The sequence below is a fragment of the Uranotaenia lowii genome, chromosome 1, assembly GCF_029784155.1.
Source record: "Uranotaenia lowii strain MFRU-FL chromosome 1, ASM2978415v1, whole genome shotgun sequence".
Classification (NCBI taxonomy): Eukaryota; Metazoa; Arthropoda; class Insecta; order Diptera; family Culicidae; genus Uranotaenia; species Uranotaenia lowii.
The window spans coordinates 52,769,652-52,782,105 of record NC_073691.1 but is presented as its reverse complement, the minus strand read 5'-3'; the positions used below and the strand labels follow the sequence as shown (position 1 = coordinate 52,782,105).

General features: G+C 38.0%; 1 protein-coding gene across 1 annotated transcript; it reads left to right on the top strand.

The window, feature by feature from the left end:
• Positions 1 to 10,403: 10,403 nt before the first annotated feature.
• LOC129739554 (zinc carboxypeptidase-like) lies at positions 10,404 to 12,119 on the top strand. Its single transcript, XM_055731033.1, has 2 exons — positions 10,404 to 10,940; positions 11,069 to 12,119. The coding sequence occupies exons 1-2, from the start codon at positions 10,593 to 10,595 to the stop codon at positions 12,068 to 12,070; spliced, it is 1,350 nt and encodes a 449-aa protein (XP_055587008.1). The 5' UTR covers positions 10,404 to 10,592; the 3' UTR covers positions 12,071 to 12,119.
• The last annotated feature ends 335 nt before the right edge of the window (positions 12,120 to 12,454 follow it).

Sequence of the window (12,454 nt, the reverse complement as noted above, 5' to 3'; positions counted from 1 at the left end):
AGGCCTTCACTACCGACGATCCAGAGCCAGCGTCTTCACTTGATCCCAGTATTCTCGTCGAAAGTTCGAATTTCGACGGCTAGGCTTCGCTGTCACTAGCTTATGGGCCTGCCTCTTCTCCGATGTCCTCCTGGATTCCACTCGAGCGCCTTTCTCCAAATCTCGTTCTCTTTTTTTCGCAGAGTGTGTCCAATCCATTTCCACTTCGTTCCCGAATCTCAAACTCTAGCGCCTTATTTATTTATTTTTATTTATATGGTGTTCCGTCTAACGACATAACCTGATGAACAAAATTCCTCGGTCCATAGCAACCGTTCTCCAGCACTCGGGAATCCCACATACGCCAGATTACGCTCCACTTGGTCTAACCACTTCGCTCGTTGCGCCCCTGGTCGTCTTGTTCTTACCGGATTGGCAGCGAATACCTGTTTTGCACGACCGTGGTCCGGCATTCTCGCAACATATGCTGCCCAGCGTATCCAGCTAGGCTTCACCACCTTCTGGATACTTCGCCGTAGAGTTATGCGAGATCGTGGTTCATACTTCGCCTCCACACTCCGTTCTCGCGCACGCCGCCAAAGACGGGTTTTAACACTCGTCGCTCGAATACTCCGAATGTGCGCAGGCCCTCCTCGAGCAATATCCATGGCTCGTGCCCGTAGAGAACAACCGGTCTAATGAGCGTTGTGTACAGGTTTAGCTTTGTGCGAGTGCTAAGTCTTCTTGACTGCAGTTGCTTGTGGAGTCCATAGTAGGCACGACTTTCACTGATCATTCACCGCCGAATCTCACGACTGGTGTCATTTTCTGCGATCACCAGTGAGCCGTGATAGACCATATCTTTGGCTACCTCCAGGTCGTCGCCGTCCATCGTGACCTTGTTTTTACTAGACAAGTGGGTTTGGTCGGTCTCGGATCCTCAGGCCAGCATATACTTCTTCTTGGACGTATTAATCATCAACCCAATCCTTCCTGCTTCGCCTTTCAGTCTGTGGTAGATCTGCTCCATCGCCGCAGATGATCTGCCGACTATATCAGTGTCGTCGACAAACCAAATAAGTAAGTTGACTGGATCTCTTGAAAATTGTGCCACACATTTCGCCCACCACTCGTCGAGTAACACCTTATAGCGCCACGTCGAAGCCTCCTGTGTGATTCGAATAAACACGACTTTTCACTCGAAATCCGCACACAGCACTGCGTTCCGTCCATCGTCGCCTTGGTCAGTGAACTTCCCGGAAAAGTCGTTCTCGTCCATAATTTTCCATAGCTCGCCTTCCCAACCGTTTTGTCTTTATGCAGCTGACCTGATGGCTTCCTTAAAACTTCACTCATCGTTGGAAGTGGCTCCAACGACGTTGGCTACGCCAGCGTCCCTTACCGTCTTGGTTTCATGGATGTGCGCCGTTGAGGTGTTCATCGAAGTGCTGCTTCCACCTTTTGATTACCTCACGATTGACCTTCAAGATGCCTCCGTCCTTATCCCGGCACATTTCGGATTGCGGCACGAAGCCTTTGCGGGATGCGTTCTTCACCATCACTAGATAATGGTCTGACTCGCTGTTGGCGCCTCGACAGGATCTGACGTCGATGATGTCCGAGAAGTGCCGGCTGTCAATCAAAACGTGTTCGATCTGTGATTGCGTTTGGTACGGTGATCTCCAGGTGTACTTGTGTCGAAGCTGGTGCTGAAAAAACGTACTACGTACGGCCATTCATTCGGGAGCGGCGAAATCGATTAGTCTTAGGTAGGGATACCATACGTACTCTTTTAAGAGTACATGTACTCTTTTTCGATCGAAAATTGAGCGTACTCTTCTTTTTCTGAAATTTCACGATATGTACTATTTTTTTGGTGAAAGGAATTGAATAAAATTTTCACATAAAAACTAACTTATTTCTTCCGATACATGAAGATTGTATTCTTATAGAATCAAGTGATCCAACGTTTTATGCATTCGTTGCACAACACTTCAGTTTTGCTTCTTTTGTTTAATGTTGAATTTTTCGTTAAAAATTAGCGCCTTTGAGTATGCAATGAACTCCTGGACGGTAGGCAAGCATATGCATAACTACAATTTGCTTAAAAGCATAGTGAACATATCAAAAGCGCACGAATAAGCAATAATGTTTTAAAGAATAAACATGAAAAACTCTTATAAAAATGCAGTTTTTATCAAACTTTGAGTAATCCAACTTTAAATACTGTGTATTTGTCATGTAAGTCACATAATTGGCGCAACAAATTGGCGATATTTGAATGACCTAAAACATCATGGTTTTTGAATAAATGGTGTTAGTCTTCATAAATTTGGAAATTAAAATTTCAAGCTGAATACAACGCGACATTTTTTTACAACGTTGGTTATACGAATGAATCTTCGGTTCTTCTCAATCGTATCAAGCACGAAACCTCTCGCGATCTCTTTCTCTCACCAGCCGATGTTACACTCTACCCCAGATCTAGTCATGTTTATATTCTAATTTATATTTACATGCACTATCATTTCCTACAGCTGCAAACTGATTTTTTGCTTCTATCAAAACAAGTACACACACTAAGATTGCAAATTTTCGCATCGGGAGAATGACTCTCCGAACCACAGGGAAGTTGCTTAAATTGTTCGAAGTTCGTATGGGAATCCTCCCAAATCCCGGGACGCTTCATCTCCCCTGAAATCTGGGACAACATTTTTATGAATGCACAGGAACTCGAACAACCGTCCTGTATCACCGTAAAACTTTAGCCACCTTCAGCTGTCAACCGTTTTCTGTCGCGTTTTTTTTATAGTTTTTTCTTTTCTATCATGTACACTGTACTGTATAGTTTCTGCTCGGGCGGTAAATTAACAGTCGTTCTGTTGGCGAGAGTTGCAGAAAGTTTGGCAGGAAGTATGGATCCACTGACGAATTGGATTAAAATCCGTGTGCATCATCCGGATCAGATTGTGAGTAATTTTAAAGAATACAATTAAACTTCATTGTTGATTTGATTCGCAAAGTTCATTATTGTAGCTTTCCAGATTGAGGCTGATTGGACGCAAGATGCTTTCCGCCGGTGTGGGATCTTATAGGCCACCACCAAGGTTGCCGAAATCACAGAAAAATCTACAATTTCACAGAATTTTGAGCCAATTTTCATCACAGAATCTGTGTCACAGAACACAGAATTTTAGGAATATACACAGATTTCACAGAATTTTTAAATGTGGAAGTTTTTTTTCGAAATTTAATTTTTTATGTCAATTAAAATTTCGGATTATTATCTTTCGATTGGAAAAATATTATGAAATTGGTAATGTAAATTGATTTTTCTTAAGTAAAATGTAAAAAAGACACAATTTGACATCACTTTTGTATGAAGTTAATGGAAAACGCATCACAGAAAACCATCACAGAATTTTTGGGTAAAATCACAGAAAGTCAGAATTTTTTTTCGTCAAGACACAGAATTTTTTTCGGCAACCTTGGCCACCACCCCGGAATCCAAGGTCTTGAATGCCAGGTTCGCACGGCGTCTTGGTATGCATAAGTGTCAACAAGCAATTTCGTAAATATTTTAACAATATGTTTTTATTTACAGATTAAGTGTCCCGCCTGTGTTTTGTGTTGCGGTTAAGATGTGTCCACATAGCTTAACAATACTTTAAAATGAGAAAAAATGTATTGATAAATATTTCAAAATAAATTTCAATCTATTTGCCTAGCAATTGTTTTTGTTATCTAATAGTGCATTTGGGATTTATTTTAAAAATAAAAACGAAATAAAAAGCGAGGGAATAGATTTCTCAATTAACCGAAAATCTCGGGAGAACGCCTTTTCGAACTCACAGGTCGATTTGACAGTTGTTTTCCTGAGCACTTTTTCTGTCCCGAGATTTGTCCTGTAATTTCAGCTGTTGAAAATACAGGACAAAATCGTTCCGATCACAGGAGAAAAGATTAAGTGTGCACGATTATAAGCTATCGGTTATTGAGAGTGAGTTCTCAGGATAGAACTCACTTCGTGTTAAGTCGCTGGGGTGGCTCTATGTTTTATAGCAACTTAGTTGATTCCTAAACAATATGCTCGCATACAGGGACGGTCCTAGAGCTCGCTCTTGGGGGGGGGGGGGGGAAGAGGGTGATTTTCCAGATTTTCAAAAATCAGTCAATAGGGTAAATATATGGCAAAAACGTTCATTTGGAGAGTGCGAGGTTTGGGGGGGGGGGGGGGGGGGGGGGTTGCTTGGTTGCAGTTTCAAATGAGACTTATATTTGCTGCACACCAGACCCGTGCGAAGGGCACGTCCATGGGTGGGGGGTTTCGAATTTCTAATTTTGTTAGAAATAATAACAATACCAAAAAAAGGACAATAAAAACATGGAGTTTCAAGTTTTATCATAAATATTGAAAAAAAAACAAAGCAAATATCTTTTAAATTTTTAAGCAAAGTTATAGTTACAAATTTCAATCTCTGAATATTTGTTCGCCATCCATTGGAATATCCAGCCCTGGAAAGGGCAAATGCAAGAAACTTAGTTTATTCTCATTAAAAAACTTCGATTAATATTCTTCCAAGAGGATGAGGTTTCAGAAAACAAAAAAAAATTGAATGATTAATGGAATTTCGGTGAAATGAGCCTTCTAATAGGAATCAAATGAAAGTAATAAAAATTGTAGACGGATAGATAAGATCAGCAAGCATGAGCAATGGTGTTGAGAATGAGTCAACGGATATCGGCTCATTATGCAACTGACTTACCAACAGAGCCATATCACAAGCCCATTTCATGATATTTTTTTTATTCACGGCACTTTTATTTCAATACAATGAAAATGAAAATTTGTTCCCTTTTATTTATTTATTTGTTAATTTTTTTTTTAATCTTATACTTATACTTAAAATTATACTCTCTCATTTTCAATATCCACATTTCTTCCATCTTTCTATTTGACAAGAATTTTCATAATTTTGAAATGTTCTTAGTTATGTTCTTTTAATATTCATCGATAAGAACGATAAATTAAATTAACAAACAATATCAAAGTGATTAAACTCTTCATAAATCAAAAATATAATATGAAAAGGAAAAAAAAATATTTTTAACATTTGAAAAAGATTTTTTGTAATAAAAACGTCTTACCAAAATAATTCAAGAGATAGCATTTTGGTGTCTATGATTTAATGATTGATCTAGTGGATTTTGGTACGCTGAACTCGAATCTTCTCTCAATTTTGTTTATCACCTCTCGTTTTGATGATATGGAGTTTTAAAATAAATCAGTTTTGAGTGAAAACAATCATTGATAACTGAAGAACTTACAAGTTAACATGAAAAAACAAACTGATTCTGAATTGGTTTATTATACTTTATTCAATTAAGGAATAATACTTTTATGATGATGAATGATCTAAAGCAAATCTACCATTTTTGATAATTCGAAAAGACAAGTACTTCTGATATTACTAAAGAAAGTTTTTAAAATCAAAGATTTTATTTCATTCAAAAAAATTGCTGAAGTCTGAAAAACGATTTGGTTTCTGCTTTGAGAGGTATCTTAAATTCAGTGTAGTCATTACTTCTGTACACATTCGTTAAAAGTCTATTATTTTACAGAATTGGGAACAGTAAACAAACAGAAAACTTCAATATTTTTTTCCCATTACTTGCGTTCTTGGGGAAAGAAATGTGATATGAATCCTTATTTCGAGTTTGAATTGTAATGTTTGAAAGTTTTGTAAGAAAAGTACAGAATTTTCTTAAATATTTTTTTTACCTATTTCAAAATAATTTAGGGCACCAACAAAAATCAAAATTAGCTCTTCAATTCTTTTCATATAAAAAATGTAAATTCTGTGGCCATGTGAATTTATAAATACCCTTTTGAAGTAGTGTAACATTTAGATAAAAAAAAACCGAGGCTGATACTGGGTTCTAGAAAAAATATTTCATATCAGCATAAAATTTGTAATGATTCAAACTATTTTTTTTATCTAAGAGATAAATCATCAAAGTAATGGATGAACTTAATGAGATACACTTTAATAAAAAAAAAATTATTACACGACTATGATGCGCACTGCTTCTCCTCTTCCCTTCAAATTTCATTTAACTAAATTAGAGGTTTGTATTTAAAAAAATTGATATTACAGAAGTTCAACAAATTTTCTCTACATACTTATTGTAATATCCTTTTAAACAACTTCCTTTTATAAAACAATCTGCGAATCTTTAATACTCGTTGCAAACAATCATTGATAAAAAGATAATTTTCGTCATTTGTATATAGAGCAATTTAAAAATTATCAATGCAAGGGCTCTTTAAAGAATCTTTCGATATAAATGTAATTTTACAAATGAAAAAATACACACATTTTTATAGAAGAATTGTGAAAAAAATCTCAAGTTATCTGCAATATTTTTCTTGAGTATCTATATATCACCGCAAAACTCTCACTAAAGTTTTAGTGATTCTCGTTAAGCCACAATACCTTTGAAAATCCTAAATGTTTGAAAAATGAGAAAATGTTAACAATTGCTTTGAATTTAAAACTGAATATTTTATTATTTTTCTGAAGTACATTGCTGAATCGTGATTCGAAAAAACGAATAAATATAAAGTCTTGTTTCGATTCTTTAATTTCTAAATATAAATTTAACTCTAGAACAAAATCACCAAAATCAAATTCTTAGATATGCAGCTTTCGGAACTTCATTTGTTTTCTCTTGAATTTCTAGCTCTCATATATTTTAAAATTTATTGGAACTGAGTCGAAAGAAATAGTTACAAATTTGATAAGAATGATTTAGTAAAAAAGTGTTGAATACATTTTTGCTTCATGCACTCAATATTTTCAAACTTATTGTATAATTTAAAATATAAAAAACGAATAAAGTGTTAATTTCTCATAGTTTATAATATTTTTCAATAAAAAGTCCAAATCAATTGCAATTGCAATTTGAGCCGCCGACCGTGGTCTAGAGGATAGCGTTCAAGTCTTCTAAGCCAGAGGTCATGAGATCAAGTCTTGGTCACGGCAAACATAGTACTCTTTCTGTGGGTTGGTGGTGTTAGCATTAGCAAAAATGCTAGCCATTATATCCTTGAAAGATGTACGGCTTAGTCTTAAGTAGAATTTAGATCTTTTCAAAGAAACATGAAGTTTCACTGAGATCCTATATGTGTGTGTTCGTTTTGATTGAAATAACACAACTTTCTAATTCAGGGTGGATTTTCAACTTAAATTATTAATCTGAATTTCTACTTAAAATTTTAATTATTATTGTGTGGATCAGCTGCAGTATCGGTGATATAATTGTTGTGAATTTGAAACTCCAGCTGTGTTGAACAAAAATTAGAAAAATAGATTGAGCGATTGCCATATTCCCGAGAAAATAGTCGAGTGATGCAAGTTTTTGGAGCCAATGTTTTAAAAAACTGTTTTTGGTACATTCCTGAACTCAATTTTTATCGGATTTTGTTCATCACCTCTAATTTAAAAGAAGTATTTTTGATATTTTTAGAAAATTGAATAGATATGAATGTATAAAAATGTATAAATGATACATATATTGTCAGCAAATTCGAATTAAACACTGTGCCTTAACAAAAGTAACTCGGTGAAAATAGGTCTAGGGAATTGCAAGTTACAACTGTTTCAGTGTTGATTTTTGATTTATCGCCGCGATGAATTGTTTGTTTTTTAATCGACGTTTTTCGGCGAAGGCCAGAAAATTGTAAGATTTATTTTTAAAATTTGTTAATTAAGTTAGGATTAAATTTCAAAATATATTTTTAGTGTCCACTGAAGAGGAGCGAAAGCCAGAGTAGCTCGAAACGTCTGGACAACTGGTAAAAACGTTTTATTTTTATTTTCTAAAACTCGCCGAAAAACGTCGATTAGAAAACAAACAACTGTTTTAGTTGTACCAATTGTTCCAATTTTAAGAATGTAAGAAAAAATAATAAAAAAAATTTATTAATAATAATCCCCACGGAGTGGAAAATTTAGAAAATTCGAATGAACACCCACTAGGAAAAGTTCAAAGTTTTTCTAGAAATTCCAGCGTTTGTGAGTATTTTGTAACGATTTTTTGACGCTTGGGGGGGGGGGAGGGGGGATCACCCCGATCACCCCCTCCATAGGACCGCGCCTGCTCGCAGATACACTGTCACTATTAATAAGTGGCCAGTGTTCGGTTTAGCATTTAAGGAGCACACACATACGTTAAATCCTGAGTACAACCTTACTTTTTACATTAGTTCACCCTAGAGATTCTAAGTGCAACGTTATGTTTCCAATCATATTTATGTACTCAAGCGTACAAATTTCCAAAAGTGGCTACAACCATGATTTAAATGCAAAACCCGCTAACCTTCAGAAGCAAAACAATGTATGCCATGACCGAGATTCGTTCTCATGATCTCTGGCTAAGAAGACTTACGCTCTAGCCTCTAAGCCAAGGCCACTGGCTATGTCTATAATCAATTAGTGGTCAATTTCACAATAGAAAATGTCACTGAAAAGTATTTAAGGATGGATGTTTGTGCTAGAGAAACTCAGAAAGGAAAATAAAAAAAACTACGAACAGCACGCGATAATAACGAAATGCGCCTTAATTCGTCAAAACAACAAACAAACAAAAAGTTCTACAATCGAAGTACACCAAGGTCTTTTTTACACTGATATACGTACTGCGTAAAAAACCGTGCAAAGACTTTAGACCTGACACCTGAGACCTGAGACCTGAGACTTGAAACATGACAACTGAGACCTGAGATCTGAGACCTGAGACTTGAAACATGACAACTGAGACCTGAGATCTGAGACCTGACACCTGACACCTTACACCTGACACCTGACACCTGAGACCTGAGACCTGAGACTTAATACATGACAACTGAGACCTGAGATCTGAGACCTTAGACCTGAGACCTGAGACATGAGACCTAAGACATGGGACATTAGACCTGAGACCTGAGACATAAAACATGAGACCTGGGACATGGGACCTGAGACCTGAGACCTGAAACATGAGACCTGAGACCTGAGACCTGAGACCTGAGACCTGAGACCTGAGACCTGAGACCTGAGACCTGAGACCTGAGACCTGAGACCTGAGACCTGAGATCTGAGACCTGAGACCTAAGACCTGAGACTTGAGACATGAGAGCTGAGACATGAGACATGAGACATAAAATATGAGACATGAGACATGAGACATGAGACAGGAGGCATGAGACCTGAGACATCTGACTTGAGACATGAGACCTGAGACATGACACCTAGGCATGAGACATGAGACATGAGACATGAGACATGAGACATGAGACATGAGACATGAGACATGAGACATGAGACATGAGACATGAGACATGAGACATGAGACATGAGACATGAGACATGAGACATGAGACATGAGACATGAGACATGAGACATGAGACATGAGACATGAGACATGAGACATGAGACATGAGACATGAGACATGAGACATGAGACATGAGACATGAGACATGAGACATGAGACATGAGACATGAGACATGAGACATGAGACATGAGACATGAGACATGATACATGATACATTCGACATGAGACATGAGATATGAGACATGAGACATGAGACATGAGACATGAGACCTGAGACCTGAGACCTGAGACCTGAGACCTGAGACCTGAGACATTAGACCTGATACTTATTTTTTGTTTCGATTATAGTCGCTTTATCATCTTTATGTCATTCGCCACTTACATCAACGATGCAGTTGGCGGACAGTTATTAAAAAACTTATCCGGTACAATTGTGATCGATGTTTACTCTTGGGCTCGAACTCACGAACATCGGCTCAGAAAGCAACTGACTTGCCAACTGAGCTTTATTACAAGCCCCGTGAGACCTGAGACCTGAGACTTGAGACATGAAACATGAGACATAAGATATGAGACATGAGGCAGGAGAAATGAGACCTGAGACCTGAGGCCTGAGACCTGAGACATGAGACCTGAGACATGAGCTAATTCGCGAAAACCGTGTTAATTCATTTTATCCGTGTTAACAATCATTTTCCTTGTCCGCCTGTTGGTTCTGCATATTCATAATAATGGAACTTTTTGTCTTTTTTTATCTCCTCTGTAACCTACAAAAGTCATGATCCTGAACGGAATATTAACAATCTTAGTGCGTAAACGTATACGATATGATATAATATTTAAGTCTGCATAATTCGCGGTTATCGTTTCGCCTGCGTGTTATTTCAGCAATCGAGCACAAACTTGGTGAGTCAAATAATCAATTTTATTCAAATTCAGTAAAAAAGGTTTCTTCAGAAAGCCGACTAGAAACTGAACTCGATTAGTAGGCTCTTAAAGTCAAAATATTTGTGAAAAGATGTAATTCCATTGGTACAAACAATCATCTCTTTTATAGACAGGCGCCAAGATATGTGCATCTAGGAGGTTTTTTTCCCGTGTTACATTTACCTTGAATCTATTTGATCAGCAAATAACAGACAAAATCATTAGGCAAATCTAATTCATGTCAGTACCGGTAGAAGTTTCAATTCGGCAAGTTCCACACCAAACTTTGCCATCCGAGAAAATTCAATATGCCAGTACCAAATCGGCTGGTACTGGCGATTGTGGGGCTGATTCTGGTAGGAGCATTCGTAAGTGTCGCTCTGTTGCTTAGGACTTTCAAAAGTGTTGCTGGATCCGGTTCGAATTCTGTAGCGGGCAATAAAGCTCGCTACGACCACTTCCGGGTGATTCGTGTGAAGTTGGAAACGGAACGGCAGGTTTTGATTATGCAGGAACTGGCAAATCGTAGCGATGGCTATGAATTTATCGGTTATCCTAGAAACCTGAACCAAACCCTGACCATCATTATGGGGTCTCACAAGATTGCCGAAATGGTCGATTTGATGGATCGATTTAAAATCGAAGGCACTGTTCTGGTAGGTCAAGGTTTAATATAATTGTTCATTCACCAATCAAGCGTTTGTTAACATGGCGTTTTGAGAACAAGTTTTTATTTGTTATCTATTTAAACAGATGTTTGAAAATCGTTATTATTTTGTTGTAGCTGAACAACATTCAAGAGTTGATTGATCGGGAACAGCTCACTATGAAAGCCGAAGAAACTCCCCCGGAACAGTTCGATTGGACCCATTACTTCCATTTGAAAACGATCTACCAGTGGCTGGACCTGTTGCTTTCCAAATACCCATTCCTAACAAACATCTCACTTGGAGCGAGCTACGAGAGCAATCTAATTAAAGGCATTAAACTTTCCAAGAAGGAGGGAAACACCGCAGTATTTGTAGAGTGCGGAATCCATGCCCGGGAGTGGATTGGTCCCGCCGTTTGCACTTACCTACTGAACGAACTGTTGACATCTAACGTTTCGGAAGTACGGAACCTGGCTGACAATTTCGATTGGTTCTTTTTTCCGGTGGTCAACCCGGATGGCTACAAGTATTCCTTTGAGTCCGATAGGCTGTGGCGCAAAAACCGAAAACCGCATGGCCTATGTCAAGGTGTGGATCTCAATAGAAATTTCGCCAGCAATTGGAACAGCAGCGGTGCCAGCTCGGATCCTTGCGCCAATAACTTTGCCGGCGACGTGGAAGCTAGTGAACTGGAAACGCAAGCGATTCAAAAGTTCCTCAAAGAAAACGTTGGGCCCAGTCGAATAAGGACCTATTTTTCGATGCACTCGTTTTCGCAGCTTATCATGTTCCCTTACGCATTCACATCGGAAAAAGTGTTCAATTATGAAGACTTAAAGGCCATCGGCGAGAGTGGTTCGAATGCCATCCTACGAAAAAACGGACAAAAATATATTTCCGGAGCAATGAGTGAAACAATCTATCCTTTTTCCGGTGACAGTGTGGATTGGGTGTATGTCGAATGTGGAGTTCCGGTTGCTTACACTTTTGAGCTCCGAGGACCTTCTAACAGTACCAACCTGTTTGTGCTGCCAGCTGACGAGATTATTCCAACTGGGCAAGAAATCCTGGCAGCTTACATCGCAATGTTGAACACCGCTAGAGATTTAGGCTATTATTCAAATAAATTCAGATAAACAAGAACAGTTGAGGAATTATGAAGTTTTCAAGCAATAAAATTATCTAAAACGGGTATTTTTGAACCACGGAGAAATTAAAACCACCTCTATGGGGTCTTGTACAGTTTGTTACTCCATTTGTTTAACTGAGTTTTTGACTTGAAATTCTACTCGTCTCTCGCTATGCGCTACTCGCTACTCTCTAATCGCTACTCGCGAATAGCGAGTGACTTATGATAGAAATACGACCAAACTTGAGAACGCTAACAAAAATTGCACACCACAAATGAGGCACTACTCCGATAATGAACTTGCTTTGAGGTGGAATTATTGGGATAAGATTCTATGCCGGACCGGCATAAACGAGCTTTCCTATAAATGGCATTGTCCTCCCAGCGCAAT

Coding starts and splice junctions, on each gene's coding strand:
- LOC129739554 (XM_055731033.1), top strand. CDS start 10,593: ATGCCAGTACCAAATCGGCTGGTACTGGCGATTGTGGGGCTGATTCTG. Junction 10,941..11,068: donor AAATCGAAGGCACTGTTCTG/GTAGGTCAAGGT, acceptor ATTTTGTTGTAG/CTGAACAACATTCAAGAGTT.